The 22,535-nt window shown below is 35.5% G+C and overlaps 1 protein-coding gene across 1 annotated transcript in view; it reads right to left on the bottom strand.

Moving 5' to 3' along the window:
* Window positions 1-2,821: 2,821 nt before the first annotated feature.
* CAMK4 (calcium/calmodulin dependent protein kinase IV) overlaps window positions 2,822-22,535 on the bottom strand; it is a 311,178-nt gene continuing 291,464 nt past the window's right edge. The window contains exons 9-11 of the mRNA XM_049769138.1: window positions 19,103-19,229; window positions 5,506-5,658; window positions 2,822-3,754 (exon numbers count right to left, since the gene is read on the bottom strand). Of these exons, the coding sequence (XP_049625095.1) occupies window positions 3,308-3,754; window positions 5,506-5,658; window positions 19,103-19,229 (727 nt within the window). The 3' untranslated portion in view covers window positions 2,822-3,307. The remainder of the gene's footprint in view (window positions 3,755-5,505; window positions 5,659-19,102; window positions 19,230-22,535) is intronic.

Below are 22,535 nucleotides of genomic sequence, written 5' to 3'. Positions count from 1 at the left end.
CACCTTAACCCTCTTGGAACATGCTAGGTCCCATAAGGACCACATGTTCCTGGCTGAGTAGCATATTTTAAAAGTGCTGTTATTCCTGGCTGAGCAACACTGCTCTAGAGTACTGTTACTTCCAGCTGAAAAGCATTGTTCTAGAATACAGTCACATTTGACTACTGACTACTTGATTTATTATTTATCATATAATCCTGATTTTGAAAATTTAGTATAACATTCTTTAATTAAAATATATTAATTTTATGATTATATCTTGGACCAATAGTTTTAATATATGAAATATTTTAAATTATGCAATTAATTTCACATTTTAAAATATTTATTTTTATGATATAAAATTACTTATATGTTTTGCATCTTTTTATATTAGACAGTTATTATTCTAGATCATAATTTCTATTATTATTTGAGACCTTATATCTGTGTGATAACTGTATTATTATAATTGGGGAAATTATTGAGATACCAATTAAACTATTTAAACTGAAAAAATAATTCAAATTGTCCTTTAGAGCAAGATATTAAGCTTTTGTATAAATCTGAATTCTCAAAATAAAATCAAAATTGAATATATCTGTGACCTCTAAAATGCAAATCTTAATTTATTGATTTTTGCTTAGATTCTCTAAAATATTTTATTTTGTAATGATATTGTCCATTGAGGAGAACCTATGAGGCAACTTATCAAATAGAGTCTATTTATAGTAGTAAAGTATTATTTAGGTATGGAATTTGAGACATATAATGCATCCCATTTTGACAAGCAATATTAAGTATTTGATCTTTCAAAAATGCTAACATATTCTGACCTAGGTTGTACTTCTATGAATCTTGGTTGAACCAAGATTATGTGAAAGTTTTGTGAAAGTTTGACTTGATCTGTTTTCCTTTTAGTTTTTCTACATTGAGAATATTACTTAAAGTGGCTTCTGTTCAGCCACTGTCAGTTCATAGAGCCAGCAGCCAAGGTAGCCAGTCGAGTGTGGAAATGACAACATTGACTACCTCTAAATCTACATGGAACAGGCCTGGGGAATGATGTGTTTTGATATTTTAAGTAAGTGCCACTACTTATAAAATACCTTTATCTCCACTCTCGTTTTCATTTTCCCAATATATAATATACATATATAACACACATATATATTATATATCTAGTACATCTTATTGAAAAACATCAGAAATTTATTGAAAATATTAGTGATGAGTTAAGGAGACATCCTTAATAAAACAGTGGGCCCTTCATAATAGCTAGAAAGGAAAATATAAGCTATCATAAAGGAGGAATAAAACAAAGAAAAATGAAAATAATAGTTAAATAATATAAAATATGTACTACTCTTTTTCTGAATTCAATTGACATGTTGGTGACTAGTCAGGGTTCTAAACTAGAAGGTGAGAAAATCTATCTTGCTTTCCTCTCTAAGAAGTGTCATACAGGAAAATTTTTATTTGGAAAGAACAATAACTAACAAGTTCCATCAGCCCACAGAAGCAACCAATATTTATTTCTATTTTCTCATTTAATTGTCTTGAGGAAGAACTAAAATAATTTAAAATTAGTTCTGTATGATGATTATGATATCCCATAATTTTTATCTCTGAAAGTTTTATAAATAAGAATATGATAAATAACAAGGTTCATTATAACTCAAGCTATAATCCCAAATAAATCTGGGGAAATGATATTAGCAATGTTTCAATAGGGAAAGTTTTTTTAACATAAAAAAATTCTTAAAACTGATGTTACAGTTCTCAAGAGTTTAATTTTTAATTCAGCATTTTTTCTTTATATTGATATCATTTCTTTGGATAAATAAAAATCTGAATATTCCTAAATTTCTTAGAAGAGGAAACTTTCAAACAACTTTCTAAGATGTGGGCATTTCCCTTTCAAGAATCAAAAAAAGACTAGACTAGATTTTCAGAAAGAGCTTTAGATTATAAGATCTATTCATATAGCCATCAGTTTTTATTTAAAAAATGCTTCTCTACTTTTGTAAAATTGGTAATAATCTTATATTGTAAATTATTTCCTCCATTTTGTTTTTTGTCCCTAGCCTATGTGGTAGATTTTATAAGTAATAGAAACTTTGTAATTACGGAGCTCATCGTGAAATGTTCCTATCTTTCAAGTTGTGTAAATTCACAAATTCAACTTTTTCTGAAATATGAATCAGAGCCCATATTTGTTAAAGTCTCAGTCTTATCTCCCTTTCTTCACTACCTTCATTCCATGCTATACTTTTTCCTCAGGAGAATATCTTATGAGATTTAGCAGGTGAAGATAAGAATCCATTCCTTAGCATGGATTTGTCAAATCTTTGTCCAGGAGTGTAGATGGCAGAATTTTATGAAAAAACTTTTTGGCAGTTAGTAGTTTGTGTGTTTAAAGTAATGACATAGAAAATCGGTGATTGGAATGTTGCACTGGTGAAGGGGGGATGTTCTTTATAGGACTGAAACCCAACTACAATCATGTTTGTAATCAAATTGTATAAAGATATTCAAAAACAAAAAGAAAAAATATTCTCCACACATAAGATTTCATATGACTTCAATTTCATAAGACTTCAATTATGCTTCAAATATGCTTCAATTTCTGTCATTGTAGTAGAATTTTTTTTTGTGTGTGGTTTTTGGGTCACACCCGGCAGTGCTCAGGAGTTACTCCTGGCTCCATGCTCAGAAATTGCTCCTGGCAGGCACGGGGGACCATATGGGATGCAGGGATTCGAACTGATGACCTTCTGCATGAAAGGCAAATGCCTTACCTCCATGCTATTTCTCCGGCCCCATTGTAGTAGAATTTTTCACAAACCATACAACTATAATCTATAACCATGTTCTTATGAATAATTATGAAAAGGAAAATGTGATGCTCATGGGAACACATCTTATACCTAACATAGGCTGAGCAATAATAGTTTAAAGTAATCACTGCCTTGGGAAGAAATCCAAATAAGATGAACAAGGTTTTCAAAGCAAAAACAATCTGTTATTGTTTACCCCTAATGTGTACTACTGGTCCCTGAAAATGTATGCTTTTAAATGTTGTAATTACTTGCAATATCAAATTTAACTCATTGGTATTAGTTATCTATACCAGATCATAGAAGACACTATTATTTTCATAAAGCAGACACATGCATTGAAGTTAAGATTACCAACTGATATATATGTATATATTTTTTGCACCTCAAAACAGAATAACAGCAGTGCATATCATGCTTCCACATTTTTCTTTGATGAAAGACAAAAATGATGCAGAGATTTGGTTTTCACTTTGAAGGAAGCCAATTCAGTACTCTGGCAGGACCACGTCGTTCTGCTGAGCACCAACTTTTGGATCAAGATTCTCCTGACTTTTAGCTTCCCCCGCAGACTTTATCACTAGGCCCTTCTCCTCCCCTTCTTCCTCCTTCACCTCTTCATCTTCATTTGTATCTGCCATTGCCACCTTTGTCCCATCCTCTAGTGCCTCAGATACCATCTCAGAGGCCTCAGCAGCATTTATATCAGCATCTTTAACTTCTTTATCCAAGCCTGTCATTGGAACCTCTGCCCCTTCAACTGCCATTAGGGCGACATCTGTAGGCACTTTCTCTCCTGTAAGAGCTTGAACATCTTCCTTGGCATCATGGATTTGAGATAACTCTGGGCTGGCCTTCTGGCTCTCCGATATGTTACTGTGACTGGTGCCAGCACTTCCCAGCCTGGAGGAGGCCACCACGGCCTTCACGGCTGCCTGATGGCAGAAAGAGTCAGGGGTCATCTCAGATAAAGTAATGTATCAGGGTTCAACTTTTCAAAGTTTCAGGATAATCAAGGGAAAACTTATTCGGAGGGCTGAGGAGACTGTTCAGACAGGACACAAGCCAGGTACACCCTGGCAACACACAACTCACCAATCCCAGCATCTCAAGGCACATATTTAACTATTTGACCAGTTTAAACAAGTATATTTGTGGTCTCTGGGGCCAGTAAACATTGTTTTTTTGTTTTGTTGTTTGTTTGTTTTTTGCCACACCCGGTGATGCTCAGTGGTTACTTCCGGCTTCATGCTCAGAAATCGCTCCTTTCTCGGGGGGCCATATGCAATGCCAGGGGATCAACCTTGGTCCGTCCTAGATTAGCGGGTGCAAAGCAAATGCCCTACCACTTGAGCCACCACTCTGGCCCAGTAAACATTATTTAAGACCATCTCCTGACCCCCCCCGTTCTCCCCCCCAAAAAAAACTTGCTTAGAGAATGAACAGAAAAATATCTTTAATCTCATATTATTACTTTTAATATGGGCAACTGAAAATCTGTTTAAATGGTTTTACCCATGGAGTACTAGTTTTAAAGTCTTAAAATATTTAGATTCTATTTCTCAAACTGTTTGTGTTTGTTTTTTTATAAAATATTAGCTCTGGGGAATTTCAGAGCAATTATTATAGTGATAAATGGTTTCCATTCTCCAATTTATTTTAGAAATCCAGACAAGAAAAATAATTTAATCTAGGTTATGAAAATTTAATCTAATTATAGAAATGTTCAGGCTTATTTATATCAGTGGGTAAACAATGGTTGAGTAGAACACTGCTTTTCATTGTTGTTTGTTTGGGGGCCACACCCTGTGATATTTAGGGCTTACTACTGGCTTTCTCAGTGATCACTCCTCGCAGGATCGGAGTCCATATGGGATACCGAGGATCAAACCTGAGTTGATTGTGTGCAGAGCAAACACTTTATTATTGCTCCTGCTCTGAACACTGCTTTTGACTATTAGACCTGCTCTTAGAGCTAGTCCAAAAGATTATTATTGAGGACAGAGCACCTAATCTCTATTCCAAAGACTCTATTTAAAATATGTATATTTTTATGTATGTGTCTAAAAGTTTCTGTATCATTTGAATTAATTTTAAATTAATATTCACTATTTTTCTGTATTACTAAATACAGTGTTTACATTTGCAAGTTTACAGTGATGTTCTTCAAAGCTTCTTACTGAGAAGGGAAAGAAAGGATTTGTTTAACAATTTAATATAAGATTAAATCTATACTTGAATCTATACATTCCTTTTTCAGGTAACTTCCAGGTGGTGCTCAGGAAATATAGAGTCCTTTTAGGCCATCCTCTGCTGAGATGACAGTTCAATGAAAGCTTCAAGGGAAGCTGTAGTGCTGCTAAGGGCCTGTGGTGACAGAATTTCTGGATCATCCTAACCAAACTCAGAGGCTTCCAAGGACTACACTAAAGGACCCCACAATGCTGGGAATCAGACCTGCATTGGCCCCTCCTCTTTTTCTGATCACCATATCCCTTTATGAAAATGAATGATTGTGAAAGAACTGTGAAACCATTAAGTAGCTCCACACCAGCCTGTAGCTCACATTTTTGGGAAATTTATGACAGGATTTTCTGGTATGAAAGGATAAATAATAGCAGCAGATAAATCAGAAAAATATTTTAAAATATTAAATGAAATAAAACAAAGCATATGTCCATCAAACCTTAAGCTTGCGCCGGGCATTGAATTCTTGGAGCTTCTTTTGAGCAGTATCCATGTGGACAAAGTTGGCTGCTTTGCCTGTAACCCAAGGATGCTGAAGAGCTTGGAAAGTAGTTAACCGTTTCTTGGGATCCAATACAATTAATTTTTTAACCTGAAAAGACAAAGAATAATACATTTTCAGGACGGAGGATTTTTATGGGTACCTGGGATGTCTATTTCCCAAAGAGAACTAGAAAATATGCATTAACAATACTGCTGATCCATTGGTGGTCAAGCTGGATAGAAAAGGATTCCCATAGCACCAGTGAAGGGAGTTAGAGAAGAGCCAGACTGGCAGTCAAAAGGCTGAGATGTGGGTTCTGGCTTGACTGTTCTCCAGAAGTTATTGCAGCAGAGCAGAATCCTTATCATTCTAAGCTGTGTTTTGCAATCAATTGGAATTCAGAATATAGAACACAGGATACATCTCAATGAAGATGAAATCATCCTTACTTTCAGTATTCTTCGATGTTGACCAATTGACAATGAGAAGACAGATAGTGGAATAACAGTTACAATCATCATTATCCTTATTCTTCCGGGGAAGAATAATCAGTATTTTTTTTTCTCTAATCTTTTGAGGGTACCAAAGGAATAACCAGGTCTTAGAGTAGAATTGAGGCCAGGATTATAGTTCAGTAGGTAGGGCATTTGCTTTGCACTAAAATGATTCAGATTTAATCTTTGGCATCCTATATGATTCCTCTTGCTATGGCAAGGAGAAATTCCTAAGGATAGAGCTTGGAGTAACCCCTGCGCACAACAAACAAATAAAACAAACCATCCCAAATTGGAATCAAAAGTCAATTTAGTGGAAATGACATAGTTGTATGACTTATTTAAAGAAATTAATTCACTCAAAGGTATAAATCTCCATTTTGGGAAATTTACTTCTGCCTGTGAGGATAAGCAAATACTATGTTGGTAAGAAGCAGGGAGGGATAGTCAGGAGGGAATTGAGATGGTTTGGAGTCATGAGGCATACTCCAGTTTACATCTATTTTACTCCAAGCTCATTTTGCCCCCAATATAGGATTTTTAATGCCTTTACAACCAGAGCTTGTGTGAGGCCAGAATACCTTCCCATTGCTTATTCATATATAAAGTAAGTGAAGAAGACAGAGTTTGAATAAGGCCTTAGTCCTTTGTTAGTCATCTGGGAATAACTAAATACAGACTGATAAATTCAGGCAGTATGCATAATTAAGAATAAGTATCTATTTTAGTAACATTTTCAAAGCAATGTGGGTTTGTGGATATTGCATTTGTATAGGGCTTTGGCTTAACATGGGAGAGAATAAGGATGATTAATAAAAAGAACATGCATGGAATAAAATCTTAAAACATTCATAGTTATCATTTATCACATATGTGAACTAGCAATGCTGTGTAAATAATGTCTAATCCTTCCAGAAATTTGATTCTTAGATATTTCTCTCCTATTTGCCAATCATCCTTTTTCTCTGCCTCATCATGGCCACAGTCCTAATCATGCTACAAAAAACTTTTCATTGGCATTCTGTTCCTTAAATTTACAAATCATTGTTAAACTTCATATCTGAAGATACGGATGTATTTATTTGTCAAGAAATTTCAGATATTAGTTAATTCTTGACAATATATAATTCTAATATCTAATATATCAGATGTTAGATCAACTGAGAATTCAACCCCCAAGTCTTGCTGTTCTCTTAAAGGCGACCTTTCTAGCCTGATTTTTCCCACTCACTGGCAGTAGGCCTTTGTTATAGACAGAACAGAGACAGGCTCAGCTGTCAAGCAAACACTTAAAGCACTGTGAAATTCTGCTAGTTTTGAAGTTTTATAAATGTATCACTTAATATGTCTTAATGAAAGAATATCATTGTTAGCTCACTTAATTTAATTTTTATTTGGAAAGAAAAACAGGAAGAGGGTTAATTCAGGTGCTTTTATTAAATGGGTTGTGGTAGTTACTTAATACACATTATTTCCCTTAATTCTTTATGTTGTAGTAACAACATAAAGTCAGGTGCAGTATCATTCCTCATGGGAAAAGTAAAGAAAGAAAGATTAGATAGCAAGTTCAAGATTATGAGAAAGGGGCACCTCAATTCAAGTATCAGACTTTAAAGTGATGAATCTCCAGCAAGAAAATATCCTGGAGACAAATAAACAATGAGACAGAAATGAAATAAACTGTGGGAAAGAGCGGCTGCTGAACAGTAGGGCAGAGCAAGTCCCAGAGGATGTTCAATGGTGAAAGCATGAAACTAACAGTTGCTTGTGTAATTGCCAGAGAGTATATGTCTTCTCTATGTGTACATGTGTCTATCTATGTGTACATGTACATGCATGTATCACTGTGGGGAGTAAGGAAGAAAAAAACCAGTGACAAAGCACCAAAAAACATGAAGTCTGGGACTGAAGGAGAGTGAAGTTGAGAATGACACTAGAGAATATGTTCCAGAGTGTTATATAGATCTTTTTATGTACTGTGAATTTGATGTTAGACATTAAAGCAGAAAAGACACATATTATGACATTGTAGGATCCTGGTCTGGGAAGGAACACTTGATTAGGACATCCCAGGAGACCAGGAGACACATTGTAATGATTCAGCGGGATGCTGGTGGTGAGGTGGATGCATAGGGATGAATTTAAGAGAAGTTAAACCTTAGTTGATCTATCCAGTAGCGATAGTGACATGTTGAAAAATCCCACTACTATCACTTTACTCATGAAAATATTTCTCTAAGTTTGTGAGCAAACAATTTGCTGACATATACGCATTTGGTGCGTATATTTTGATGAGTTAGTACTGCTTGGTCTATTGTTCCCTGGTTAATAAGTAGTGTCCATCCTTCTCCCTAAGTATTTTCTTGAAGTTGAATAAAATCTGGCCTGATATAATTAAGGTTATACAAGATTTGTCTAGTTTTCCAGTAGCTTGAAAAATAATTTTCCATCTTTTTACTCTTAGGTGTGTCTATCCTGAGATTTTCAGTGTCTTTCCTGCAAGTAGAATTTAGTCCATTGACATTTAAGAAAACTATTGACCGAAAGAACTGATGATATTGTATAGGTGTTATAATTGGGTATTTGGTTTATATAATGATATTTAAATAGTTCATTTAGAGTCAGTTTGGATCAATGTTACAAGTTCATTTTTGTCAGAATGATTTTAGCCCTTACTCCCATATAAATGAGAGGTTTGCTGGTTAGTGGACTCTAGTTTGAACATTTATTTCATTCAGTAATTTGAATATGTCATTCCACTCTTTTCTTGCATGGATTGTTTCAAATGGGAGATTTGATTTGATTCTTATGTTCCTTCCTTTTACTTAAGGTTTTTCTTCTCCCTTGCTAATTTAAAGAATTTATCTCTCTCTGTTTTTTTTTTTTTTTAATCATTTGGAAAGCTGTTAGCTATCTTTTGGCCTTTTTGCCTCTTCAATTTGTACAGCAGCTTCTTTCCAGAGAATGGGGAAGTTCACTGGTATTATCTATCTCACTACTTCTTCTTTCCCTTTTCTTTTTTCCTCCCATTCCGGTATTCCTGTAATTCAGAGATTTTTTTTTCTTGTCTTTATTCATTAAGTACCTTACATTTCTTTCCATTGTTTTGTCCCTCCTTTCTTTTTTGACTTCGTTACCAATGCTGACTTATAATTTGCCTTTAAATTCATCTATATGGTTCTCTACCTGTGTAATTCTGCTACTATGGCTTGCTAACATATGTATTAGTTCCCTTAATTCCATTCGTTTGGATTCTGAAAGAATTTTCTGAAAGAATACTCTCATCTTCTGAAAGAATTATTTGAATTGGTTTAATTATTTATCTATGACTGCTTAATTTCAGTCTCAGGTATTTGGTGGGCTTTGGAAATTTGCATAGATTTCTCTCCATATCCCCATTTGTAGTTTCCCCATTGTTCTTTGCATTTAGTGAGTTGGAATGTTGGAGTTTCAGGTTCCCCATTATTAAAGAAAATGACCTACTGAATTGATTAATTGAATTGATTGGTTAGAAGTATATCTTCCTTGTAGGTTATTTTCCTAAACAAGTGATGTTATCTAAGTATTATAGGAAAAATTGCCAATTAATTTATTAGATTGTTGACTGAGTTTTAAAGCTGTATATTTTCTTTTTTTGAAAATTTTAATTTATTTTTAACTGAAACCCAACCACAAATATGTTTATAATCACAGTGCTTAAACAAAGACACTAGTATAAGAAAATAAATTAAAAATAAAACTTCGGTCCATTTTATTGTTTCTTCTCTTTTACTTCTTCCTCTTTCTCCTCTTCTCTTATTCTTCTTCCTCTGTCTCTTCTACTTCTTTCTCTTCTTTGTCTTTCTTCTCTTCTTCATTTTCTTCTTTCTCTTCTTTCCCTTCTTCCTCTTTTCTGTCTTCTTTTTTCTTCTGTTCCTTCTTCCTCTTCCTCCTATTTTTCCTTCTTCCTCTTCTTAATTTTTCTTTTTATTCTTCTTCCTCTCTTCTTCTTACTCCCTTTCCTCTTCTTACTCTTCCTCCAACACTTCTTAATATTCTATTCTTGGGTCTCTGTGACTCCAATGATTCCTATGTTGTTTCTGTTGAGTTTATCAAAGACTTCTATTTTTATCTGTTCACATTTGTGAGTAGTTTATTCATTATCTAATCACATGCTTTAAGGTTCTTTTCCAATCTCTTCTGCTGTATGGAGTTGTTCACTAACGCCATCCTCAGCTGCTGTTACTCATTTGGAAAGGCTTTTCATTGAGGTGTTCATTTCATCTACTGACTTTTTCAGACCTCTTATTTTAGTTGTAAGTTCTGTCATTATGGTCTTTTCAGATCGATCTATGCTTGCTTTGAGTTCTTTGAGCATCCTCCATATTAATACTCTAAACCCCTTATCTGAGAGGCTAACTAGGTAGTTGGTACTTTCCATGTCATCTTCATTCTCTATGCGTGGTGATGTCCTGCATTGTTTCCTCATTGCAACACTTCTATAGTGGTTTTTATTATGTGCTGTGCAGGGCTTTGTGGGTTAGAAGATGCAAGCCACCGCAGAGCTAAGTGAAAATGCCAGGCTTTTTTTGGCTCCATCTTATTGGGTGGTTCCAGCTTACCAGGTTTCAGCCCTGGGGATTGTGTTTGATGGCGTCTTCTTGGCAGTCTTGTGCAGGAAAGTAGACAGAAAACAAGGCAGCAGTTCTTTAATGGCTCTCCTGTGCCCAATCACACATCTAGGATCAGACCCACCTTGTTGGGTGGGGCCCTTACCGGGTATGAGCCGTGGAGATTGTGTTTGATGGTGTCTTGGCTGTCTTGTGAAGGAAAGTAGACAGGGAACAAGGCAGCAGTTCTTTAGTGGCTCGCTTGTGCCCGATCACCTGGCTGGGATCAGCACCCACTTGTTGGGTGGGACCCTTACTAGATTTGGGCCCTGGAGATTGTGTTCATGAAACCTTCTTGGCTGTCTTGTGCAGGAAAGTAGCAAGGCTGTATATTTTCTAAGATAAGAAGTGCTAGGTCCATTCTGCCTGGAAATATTAGATATAAATTAAATGTCTGATGCATCTGCATGGTTTGGGAAGAGGACAGCAGATAGGCAGGCATCAGGAAGGTATTGGGCTGAGGGAAGAGCTTGGGGGAAATGACTAATGGTGACACTGGAAGCCTGGAGAGTCCTGGTTAAAATAAGGAACCTAAAAGTCCCTCCCACCGCCCAGCATTGGAAGACAAACCTGAAATGGGATGGCAGATGGCGAGTGTCAGGATGGGTGGCAGGTGAGAAAAGAGCTTGGGGTAAGAGATTTGTGGTGACACTAGTAGCCTGGAGTGTGCTGGTTGATATCAGGGACCACCAATATAGAAACAAGAAAAGTAATACAAAGAATTGATGAAACCAGAAGCTAATTTTTGAAAGAATAAACAAAATAGAAAAAACATTGGCAAGGCTCACAAAGAAAAAAGGGGGAAATACTCAATTAAATCAGATAAGAAATGAGATGGGAGAGATTACAACAGAACCCCAAGAAATCTAAGACATCATGAGAGCTTATTATTAACAACTGTACTCTGTTAAGCTAAGGAACCTAAACGAAATAGACAGATTTCTGGAAAATTGTAATCTAAAACTGATGAGGAGAAAGAGGAAAGCAAAAACAGGCCAATTATATGAAGAAAATTGAAACAGCAATTATGAATCTCTCCAAGAATAAAAGATGGATTTATGGGTAAGTTTTATCAAACATTCAGAAAAGTTACTATCATTGATTCTTAGATTCTCCCAAAATATTGAAGATGGGAATTTTCCCTAGTACATTCATGTTATAAAGACAACTTATACTCATCCACAAAGCTGACAGATATACTACCAAGAAAGAAAACTATAGACCAATTTCACTGATGGATGCAAAGATCCTCAACAAAATCTTAGCAAACTAAATCCAAAACACATCCATTATTTTCATTCTTATTCAACATAGTATTTAGAAGTTCTAGCAATAGTAATTAGGCAGTCAAGAGAAGAAAATCAAAGGAATCCAAATCATAAAAGAGGAAGTCAAATTATATCTATTTGCAGATGATATGATATACATCTAAGATGCTAAAAAGTCCATAAAATATGATTCTAGAAACAAAAAATAAATATACAAAAATGGCTGACTATGATGTCAATACACAAAAGACATTTGCATTCCTTTATATAATTAATGATTCATAGGAGAAAGAGATCAAAAATCAAAAAGACCCATTTAAAATAGTATCCAAAATTATCAAACACCTAGGAATCAACCTAATAAGGGAGGTGAGAGATCTATACTACAGAACATTCAAAACACTAAAGAATGAAATTAAAGAAGACCTATGGAAATCCATATTCATGGATTGGAAGAATGAATATTATCAAAATGACCATCTTACCAAAACTACTATATGGATTAAATGCAATCCCTATCCAAATTCAGGCAACATTCTTTAGTGCTTTAAAACAATCAATTATAAAGTTTGTGTGGAACGTAAAAGACCCCAGATTGCCAAATCCATAGTAAAAAACAGGAAACTGAGAGGCATCTCATTACCTAATTTGAAGCTCTACTATAAAGTCTAACGATCAAAAAAAAAAAAAACATGGCATTTGAACAAAGAAAGACGTTTAAACCAGTGGGTCAGAATAGAATATCCAGTGACAACCCCCCAGGTATATGGTCAATTAATCTTTGACAAGTGAGATAAGAACTTGAAATGAAATAAAGACAGTATTTTAAACAAAAGGTGTTGGAACAATTGGATATCCACGTGTAAAACATTAAAATTAGATCTATATCTCACACCTTCTGCAAGTCAGTTCAAAGTGGACTAAAGACCTTGAGATTATACCTGAATCCATAAAGTTTACTGAAGAAAACATAGGCAGAACACTCAAAGCCTTAGAAATCAAAAGAGTCTTCCATGATAGGATGTCATTGGTAAGAGCTATAGCATCAAATCTGAATAAAAGGAACTACATCAAACTAAAAAGTTTCTGTATGACAAAAGAACCATGGGCTAAAAAATTAGAAGGTAGCTAACTGAATCAGAGAAAAAATGTTTCCCTCAACATATTAGATAAAGGTTTGCTATCTATGGTATACAAAGTACTCACAAAGGTTAACTCCACAAAATCTAAAATCTCCATCAAAAGTGGGGAGAAAAATGAACAGACACTTCTCTGGGGAAGAGCAATAGATGGCCAACAGACACATGAAAAGCTGGTCATCATCACATATCATTAGGGAAATTCAAATCAAGACAAAAATGAGTTATCATCTTATACCAGTGAGGATAGCACATATCAAAAAAAATTGGGAGCAATCTCTGTGGGCAAGATGGGGTGAGAAAGGAAGTCTCCACTGCTGGTGAGAAAGCTGCCTGGTCCAACTCCCATGGAAAACTGTAAGGAGAGTTCTCAGTAAACTAAAAATTGAGCTGCATATGACCCAGCAATCCTAATTTTGGATATCTATCCTCTAGACAGAAAAACTTTCATACAAAAGGATGTGTGCACAGTGTTATTCATTGCAGCACTCAACAAAATAACTAAGACTTGGAATCAACTTAGATGTCCAACAACAGATGAGTGGATCATGAATATGTGGACACATAGACAGTGAATACTACATAACTGTCAGGAGTGATGCAATCATGAGTGGAACTGGAAGTCATTATGTTAAATTAAGTAAGCCAGAAGAAGGATAAAAACAGAATTTTATCATTTAGATGTGATATTAAGAATAACTGCATGAAGAAATGCAATAGTCTAAATGAGAGTTATCTCAAATACCCTTGGTCCTAGAGTATAGTGAGAAAGAAAGAAACTGAGTAGAAGGAGAGAAACATAAATATAAAAGGATGGGACCTGGGTAAAGTGGTCTCAGGTGCGCTGGTGGAGTCTAAAAAAAAAGACAGAACTAAATAGTCATGCCAAAGTCAACAACAATGGATTTCTGAGACCCAAATTAAACAATATAAACTTAAAGTGGGCTTGTTATACTGGCAGGCTGGGGTGCAAAATGTGGTGGTATGGGATACCTCTGGGAACATTGGTGGAGGTAGGTAGATACTGTGGTAGGATTGGCCTTGATTGTTTATATGTCTGAAACCCAACTGTGAAGGACTTTGTAAATCACAATGGTTTCAATAAAATACAATTAAATTTTAAAAAGAGAGAAAAGTTAAAGTTTGGCTTGAGGAGGAATTAAGACAACAGATCCAGGCAAACACAGTGTCTTTCTTCCTCACCACATGGACATTCTCAGGACTCATAAGGGGCTGTTTAATGAAAAAGCTTAATAGTAAGGAGAGGAAGTTTGGGACAAAAGAACATTGAAAAAGGAGTCTGGAAGTCTTTATTACTTGATTTAAGTGTCATTCTCTAGGAAAGTATGTTACAGTTCTCTGGCCTTCTCTCATGTTCATCTTTAAAAAAAAAAGTGGTGATTCTTAAAAGCTTTGGATATCCAATCTTCTGAGTTTCAAAACTCAGGTTTTAGATATTTCTGCATGCCTTTATTGGAAAACTGATGGCAAGTATTTCAATCTCATGTTAACATTCCCTATTATGTAAAGCAGGTAAGCAAGGCTCCTAGGGGGCAGATGTTTTCTGAGTACAAAGAGATGTTACTATTTGCTCAAATGAGACATCATTAAAAACAAGCAAAAAAAAAAAAAAGGCACTGTTAGCTGGTATAGCTTATGTATAACTCCAGTGCACTCATATTATTATTATTATTATTTTCATAAATATGACTGAAATCTCAGAAAGCAATATTGCTTTATTAAAAGGATAATCAAATCTAGTGGTTGGGGTGATAGAACAGTGAATAGGTGCTTTTCTTGTATGTGGATAACCTGGGTTTGATCCACAGTATCACTGTTAGGTATGATTCCTGAGTAACAAAGTCAGAAATTAGCCTTGGGCATTGCAAGGTGTGTTCTCAAAACAAATTCAACCAAACAACAATAATAACAACAACAAAATCATAATCAAATCTAGTAATGATAAGTTATATAATATCAAAATTCTTTTATATCCTAGGTTCAGTGCAAAGACCAAGATCACCAACCACAGAAGATGGATTAAAATGACACTGAGGTAACAGAACCTCTAGAACCACAAAGACTGACTTCATCATAAGTCCCACCTCAGGATCTATGCAGATACTGAGACCTCTAAACACAGAGCTCTGATTGTATCACCCTGGACAGAGCAGAAGTCTTCCACACACTACAAAAAAACCACCGGGAGAGTAAATGATCCTGAGCAAAGCCTAGAGTTGATCCCATGACAGTATACTCCAAGGACGGAGAAACCCCATATTTCTTAGGCCAAGTAAATTCCTTTTCGAATGACCCCAATATTTACTGTGCCAGGGCAGGAGGGAAAAAACAAAAATACAAAAAAAGGACAAAACCTTGGTTATTTATATATATATTTTTTTACCTTCATTTATTATTGTTATTATTATTTTTATTTACCTATCTATTTTGGTCGATTTCTCTGTTTGGGTGTGATTATTGAAATTGTTGTCCCCAATTATACTTATTTTTTTCTCTTCCTTTCTGTTCTTTCGTTATGTGCTATGCCATGTTTCTTATTTCAAGACCATGGCGTGTTTTTTGTTTGTTTGTTTGTTTTTGTTTGTTTTTTGTTTGTTTTGTTTTGTTTTGTTCTTTGTTTTTTGTGGTGCTTATCGATATAGCTGGAGTCCTCACTGGATATTTGACACTTCTTTTGGTACTGGTGGAGTGTTTCACCTTCTTATTCTCCTTCATCTCCCAAATCGATGATGAGAGCCTCTAGAAGGATTCCGCCCATTTTCGGGGTATTAGACTCTTACCCCAGTTTATTTTTTTTCTCTTTTTCAGGCAAAACCACGCAACTTGAACTAGCTAGTCCTGCCTCTAGTTAGAGGGGGAAATAAGGGAGGCATCAAGACCAAACAGGTGCAAAACTACTAAGTAGTAGGTTAGATACAGAGGGGACCACATATTCTAGCCGCCCTGGGGGTGAGGGAAGAGGAAATGGGAGGTAGAACAAAAACGGAGGTGTAGGGAGGACAATTTGGTGATGGGAATCCCCCCTGATTTTGTGTAAATATGTACCTAAAATATTATTGTCAACAATATGTAAGCCACTATGATCAAAATAAAAATTATATTAAAAAATGCATAAACGTGATAAAACAAAAAAAATTTAAATTTATAAATTATAAAATTATAATTTATATAATTTATATTTAAATATAATATATTTATATTTAAATTTATTTACTTTTATATAATTTATATAATTTTATAAGTATGATTTTTGATATGTTTTATTTAAACACCTAATTACATACATGATTGTGTTTGGGTTTCAGTCATGTAAAGAACACCACCCATCACCAGTGCAACATTCCCATCACCAATGTCCCAAATCTCCCTCCTCCCCACCTAACCCCCGCCTGTACTCTAGACAGGCTTTCTATTTCCCTCATACATTCTCATTATTAGGATAGTTCAAAATGTAGTTATTTCTCTAAATAAACTCATCTCTGTTTGTGGTGAGCTTCATGAGTTGAGCTGTAACTTCCATCTCTTCTCTCTTTTGTGTCTAAAAATTATTACTGCAAGAATGTCTTTCATTTTTCTGAAAACCCATAGATGAGTGAGACCATTCAGTGTTTTTCTGTCTCTCTGACTTATTTCACTCAGCATAATAGATTCCATATACATCCATGTATAAGAAAATTTCATAAATTCATCTCTCCTGACAGCTGCAATAATATTCCATTGTGTATATGTACCACAGTTTCTTTAGCCATTCGTCTGTTGAAGAGCATCTTGGTTGTTTCCAGAGTCTTGCTATGGTAAATAGTGCTGCAATGAATACAGGTGTAAGGAAGGGATTTTTGTATTGTATTTTTGTGTTCCTAGGGTATATTCCTAGGAGTGGTATAGCTGGGTCGTATGGGAGTTTGATTTCCAGTTTTTGGAGGAATCTCCATATCACTTTCCATAAACTTGAACTAGAAGGCATTTCCATCAGCAGTGGATAAGAGTTCTTTTCTCTCCACATCCCACCAACACTGTTTGTTCTCATTCTTTCTGATGTATGCCAATCTCTGTTGTGTGCGCTATACCTCATAGTTGTTTTTATTTGCATTTCCCTGACGATTAGTGATGTTGAGCATTTTTTCATGTTTCTTTTGGCCATTTGTATTTCTTCTTTGTCAAAGTGTCTGTCCATTTCTTTTCCCAATTTTTGATGGGATTAGATATTTTTTCTTGTAAAGTTCTGTCAGTGCCTTGTATATTTTGGAGATTAGCCCCTTATCTGATGGGTATTGGGTGAATAGTTTCTCCCACTCAGTGAGTGGCTCTTGTATCCTGGGCACTATTTCCTTTGAGGTGCAGAAGCTTCTCAGCTTAATATATTCTCATTTGTTAATCTCTGGTTTCACTGGCTTGGAGAGTGCAGTTTCCTCCTTGAATATGCCTGTAGTCTCAATGTCCTGGAGTGTTTTGCCTACATGTTGTTCTATATATCTTATGGTTTTGGGTCTGATATCGAGGTCTTTAATCCGTTTGGATTTTACCTTCGTACATGATGTTAGCTGGGGGTCTAAGTTCAATTTTTTGCAAGTGGCTAGCCAGTTGTGCCAACACCACTTGTTGAAGAGGCTTTCTTTGCTCCATTTAGGATTTCTTGCTCCTTTATCAAAAATTAGGTGATTGTACGTCTGTATTCAAGTCTATTCCACTGATCTGAGTGCCTGACTTTATTCCAATACCATGCTGTTTTGATAACTATTGCTCTGTAGTAAAGTTTAAAGTTGGAAAAGTAATGCTTCCCATATTCCTTTTCCCATAATAGCTTTAGCTATTCTAGGGTGTTTTTATTCCAAATAAATTTCAAAAGTGCCTGATTCACTTCTTCGAAGAATGTCACGGGTATCTTTAGAGGGATTGCATTAAATCTGTACAATGCTTTGGGGAGTATTGGTATTTTGATGATGTTAATCCTGCCAATCCATGAGCAGGGTATGTGATTCCATTTCCATGTGTTCTCTCTTATTTCTTGGAGCAGAGTTTATAGTTTTCTTTGTATAGGTCCTTCACATTTTTAGTCAAGTTGATTTTGGAATCATTTGATATTTGAGTTTGTGTGGCACTATTGTGAATGGGGTTGTTTTCTTAATGTCTATTTCTTCCTTAGTACTATTGGTGTATAGAAAGGCCATTGATTTTTGTGTGTTAATTTTGTAATCTGCCACCTTGCTATATGAGTCTATTGTTTCTAGAAGCTTTTTGGTAGTCTTTAGGGTTTTCTAAGTAGAGTATCATGTCATCTGCAGACAGCGAGAGCTTGACTTCTTCCTTTCCTATCTGGATCCCCTTAATATCTTTTTCTTGCCTAAATTTAGAATTGTATAAAGTTCTTTTGTAATAACACAATCTAAATCATATTTAGATTCACCCATAAGATTGTACTGTATTGATAAGCAAAGCTCTGTAATGATTAGATAATAAAAGTTCATTAATTAATTTACAGAGATCTTATTTCTATTTGAGAAATATGTTGCAATGGGATTTATTATGGGCTTGGTGCTGAGGGGTCATGCTCAGTGCTCGTGAAAGAATGGCTCCAGCCATTTGCACTATCTCCCTGACTCTTGCTATAGTTATTTGCAATTTTTATACTAAACAATTGATAAGGCAATATATCTGTTTTTCATTATCTCTAGGGAAACTATTTTGGCATTAATTCCTTTATCGAAAGTACAATAGAAAGGATATGGTACTTTATAAGAGACAAATGCAAAAAAAAAAAAAAACTTGTCAGGCTGGAGATAGCCCAATGGACTGAGCACATGTAGAAGATATAAATTTATTCCTGGCACTGCACGGTTCCATAAGCACTGTCAGAGAGACCGCTAAGCACTTAATTGGAAGTAGCCCCTGGACATTGGTAGGTATGCCATGTCCATCAGTTAGTTAAAACCAATGTAGATAATTTTATTACATTGTGTTGGATTTGTTTTAGTTGCACTTACCAAATCCTTGGCATTTAGAGATACTTCATCCCACCAGGGGGAGATAAAATAATATTCACAATTCAGAATTCTTCTGAACATGAACTGATCACCTCTTTCATCATAGAATGGTTCAAAACCACAAAGTCTAAAGAGATAAAAGATAGGAGATTTAAAAATCATTGGAAAAAACTTAAGCACATCTCACGTCTTGCAGAAACTCACATCCTAATGTGATTCCCTGCACAGCATGCCCCGAGCACCACCAGGGATAGCCCTAAAGCATCAGCAGCACAGCATCCAAAGAACTACTGCAGGGCTAGTTGATGAAACAGTCTGGGAGTACCACTGGACCCCTCCAAAACATTCGTTTTCCTCAGTTTTGCTTTAAGATGGCCAAGTTGGCGCAGCATATGGAAGATAAATGTGCAACCTCATGGGCCCCTTTGTGACGAAGAAACCTCCTTTTTCCAAAAGCAGCATTTCTGCTTTCACAGAAGAAATGGAACACCTAGTATGGTGTTCTCTAGTATGGGAACACCAGAAGAAACATCTCTCTATACTGTAAAAAGTGGCTCTTCCACCTCACCTGGGCATCCAGGACATTGGGGAAACATCCCCTTCTACTTAGCCATGGAAAAATGAATCAACTTTCAGGTCACAGTTTAGAGAAACAAAAATGGCTTAATTTCCATTTGACATTCTGGGAAAAGCAAGGTCACAGCACCTAGCTAAAGAGATATGTAGGTCCAATAGTGCAATCCACTAGAAAAGATGCCCCAAAGAACAGTGGCCATTAGTATTGTTATTTGTAACAATTATAATGCAAACTGCATTATAATTTCCATTAGGGGGATTACCACTGTGCACTTTAAACCAATGCCTAAATTCCCCATGATAATTTTAAAAAATATCATCAAAACTACAATGAGATGTCTTACAACTGATCACATTTCCCCTTGACTTTTACTTATTCCATATTTCAGTTTTTTGAGTTAAATGGAACTTAAAGTCCTTCCTCTTCCTCTCTGAGTTTTTATTTTCTCAATACTTTTATCTCAACAAAAAAAGCAAATTGCGGGTGCACTCACATTCTAGTGCAAATATTATTTTTGTAGTTTGTTCTTGTATCAGACAATTCTCAGTATGGAAAAGCCTCTAGATATCTCAGGAGGTATATTACATTCCCCACAACAAAAGAGATCTTAGATAGAATGAATCTCAAAATGTGATCCTGGTGTTTTCACTTTAATTATTTAAGCACTTAGTATGGCCAACAAAAATGATTGAATAATAATTTATACTTTCAAAAGAAAACAATTAGTTGCAACCTCCCTAACTCCTCTCAAACCTTAAATGTTCTGAAAAATACAGAATACTATATAATAATGGTCTACCATTCTGTTAAACTTTTTGTCTTGGCTACAGACTAATGTATCTATAGAGGTAAACATATTTATATTAAACTTGCTTCGAGTCCTTACCCAGATATCCCATATCACAAGATACTGCATTTTCTTTCTTTTTCTTTTTCTTTTTTTTTTTTTTTGCAGAGTAGATGGAGGGCTGTTCACACCCAGTGATGTTCAGGGATTACTTCTAGCTCTGCTCTCAGGAAAAACTGTGGGTGTCCTCAGAAGATCATATGAGATGATAGGTATCAAAAGTGGGTTTGGTGTGTGCAAGGCAACTCCCCTACCTGCTGCTGCTGTATTATCTCTCCAGCTCTAACACTGCACATTCTAAGGCTAAAAGCTACTCTTTCTGACAGCCTAGTGGCTTTCCTACATTCCTAAATTCCCTACATTTCCTAAAGTGGAACCATAATCCTAAATGTGATCATGAGCTTTGTGGAGGTGGATGAGATGTTCATAATTAATTATGTAATTATCTTGGAAGAGAACCAGAATAAGTTTGATGCTTTTCTCTGCCAGTGACAAAGAGAAATCAGCTACAGCAGGTGAGAAATCAGTTCTCACCATAAACAACCTGTTGACATCATGATCTTTGATTTCCAGTTTAAGGAACTGAAAAAAGTATACTCCTGCTATCTTAGTCATCTAGTCTGTGACAATTTCTATGGACTGAATAATATACTCTTTTTTGTACTATACACAGTATCTTTTTTTAAATTAATATCTTTATTTAAACACCTCGATTACAAACCTGATTGTGGTTGGGTTTTAGTCATGTAACGAAAACTTCCCTTCACCAGTGCAACATTCCCATCACCAGTGTCCCAAATCTCCCTCCTCCCCACCCCATCCCCACCTGTACTTTAGACAGGCTTTCTATTTCCCTCATTCATTCACATTATCCACAGTATTTTTAGTGAGCTGGACAATCAAGATTCCAACAGTTTTCCCATAGCATCATCTAATTGCAATCAAATCTACTTATTTTTGAATGAAACTCCAATTTGTTGATAGTTTGCCTTTGTACTTGTTCTTAGTGACTGCATTTCTAAGATATTCTGCAATCATTTTTGCATATTACCTTTATTTTACTTTAAAATTTTTGCTTAAAATGTCCTGAAACTTTATTGTTCATCAGTGACAGGAATTCTGGAATAGAGTTGCGGTAATAAAGAGTGAGAGATTTAGCACACTAATCCTTTCTGTTTTTATTTGGGGCCATACCTGGCCATGCTCAGGTATACTCCCAGCCCAGGGGGCTTTCCTAACTGTGCTCAGGGGACCATGCAATATCAGGGGTCAAATAAGGGTCTTTTATGTGTACAGCATGCACCCCAGCCCACTGAACTCTCTCTTCATTCCCCACTTTTTTCTCTAAGTTTTCTTTGATTAGATATTAAACTTAGTTCCTTGACAGATGAGAGACAATATTGATAGCCAAAATACTCCAAAGCATTACAAATCAGAAATCTACCCATTTAGGATTGTTTACGAAATTAGTCATTTAGAATAACTAATAGAAAAATTAATTTAATATGGCACAAATAAGTAAAAGAAGAGCAATTTTAATAGCTGGACTTCACTTTTCCATTCTTATTGTAGTTTGTTTTCAGGCTATACCCAATGATGCTCAGTGGTTACTCCTGGCTCTGCACTCAGGAATTACTCCTTGTGGATTCAAGGGACTACATAGAATGCTGGGGATCAAACCCTGGTTTATTGCATGCAACAAAAGCACCTTATCAACAATACTATCACTCCAGTCCAACTTTTGCATTCTTATTATCACTAAATAGTAAACTGTTTTCCAAAACTACTACACATGCCACAGCAGGAAGAGATGCAGTCTAGTTCTTGGCAGAGTGATAGCCTCTAAAATATTACAGATAAAAAGTATTGCACATGTCCAAACATTCCATAACTACATATTATATATCACATGAAGTCACAAAAGCTCAAAAACAATCTTGATGAAAACATTTATGAAAACTATGACACTTAGAAATATCCCAGCGAAGCAAATGGTTGGCCTGAATGTG

Source organism: Suncus etruscus, chromosome 2 (assembly GCF_024139225.1).
Source record: "Suncus etruscus isolate mSunEtr1 chromosome 2, mSunEtr1.pri.cur, whole genome shotgun sequence".
NCBI classification, from domain to species: domain Eukaryota; kingdom Metazoa; phylum Chordata; class Mammalia; order Eulipotyphla; family Soricidae; genus Suncus; species Suncus etruscus.
Note: the sequence above shows the minus strand (reverse complement) of the source record. Positions and strands in the feature narration are given on the sequence as shown.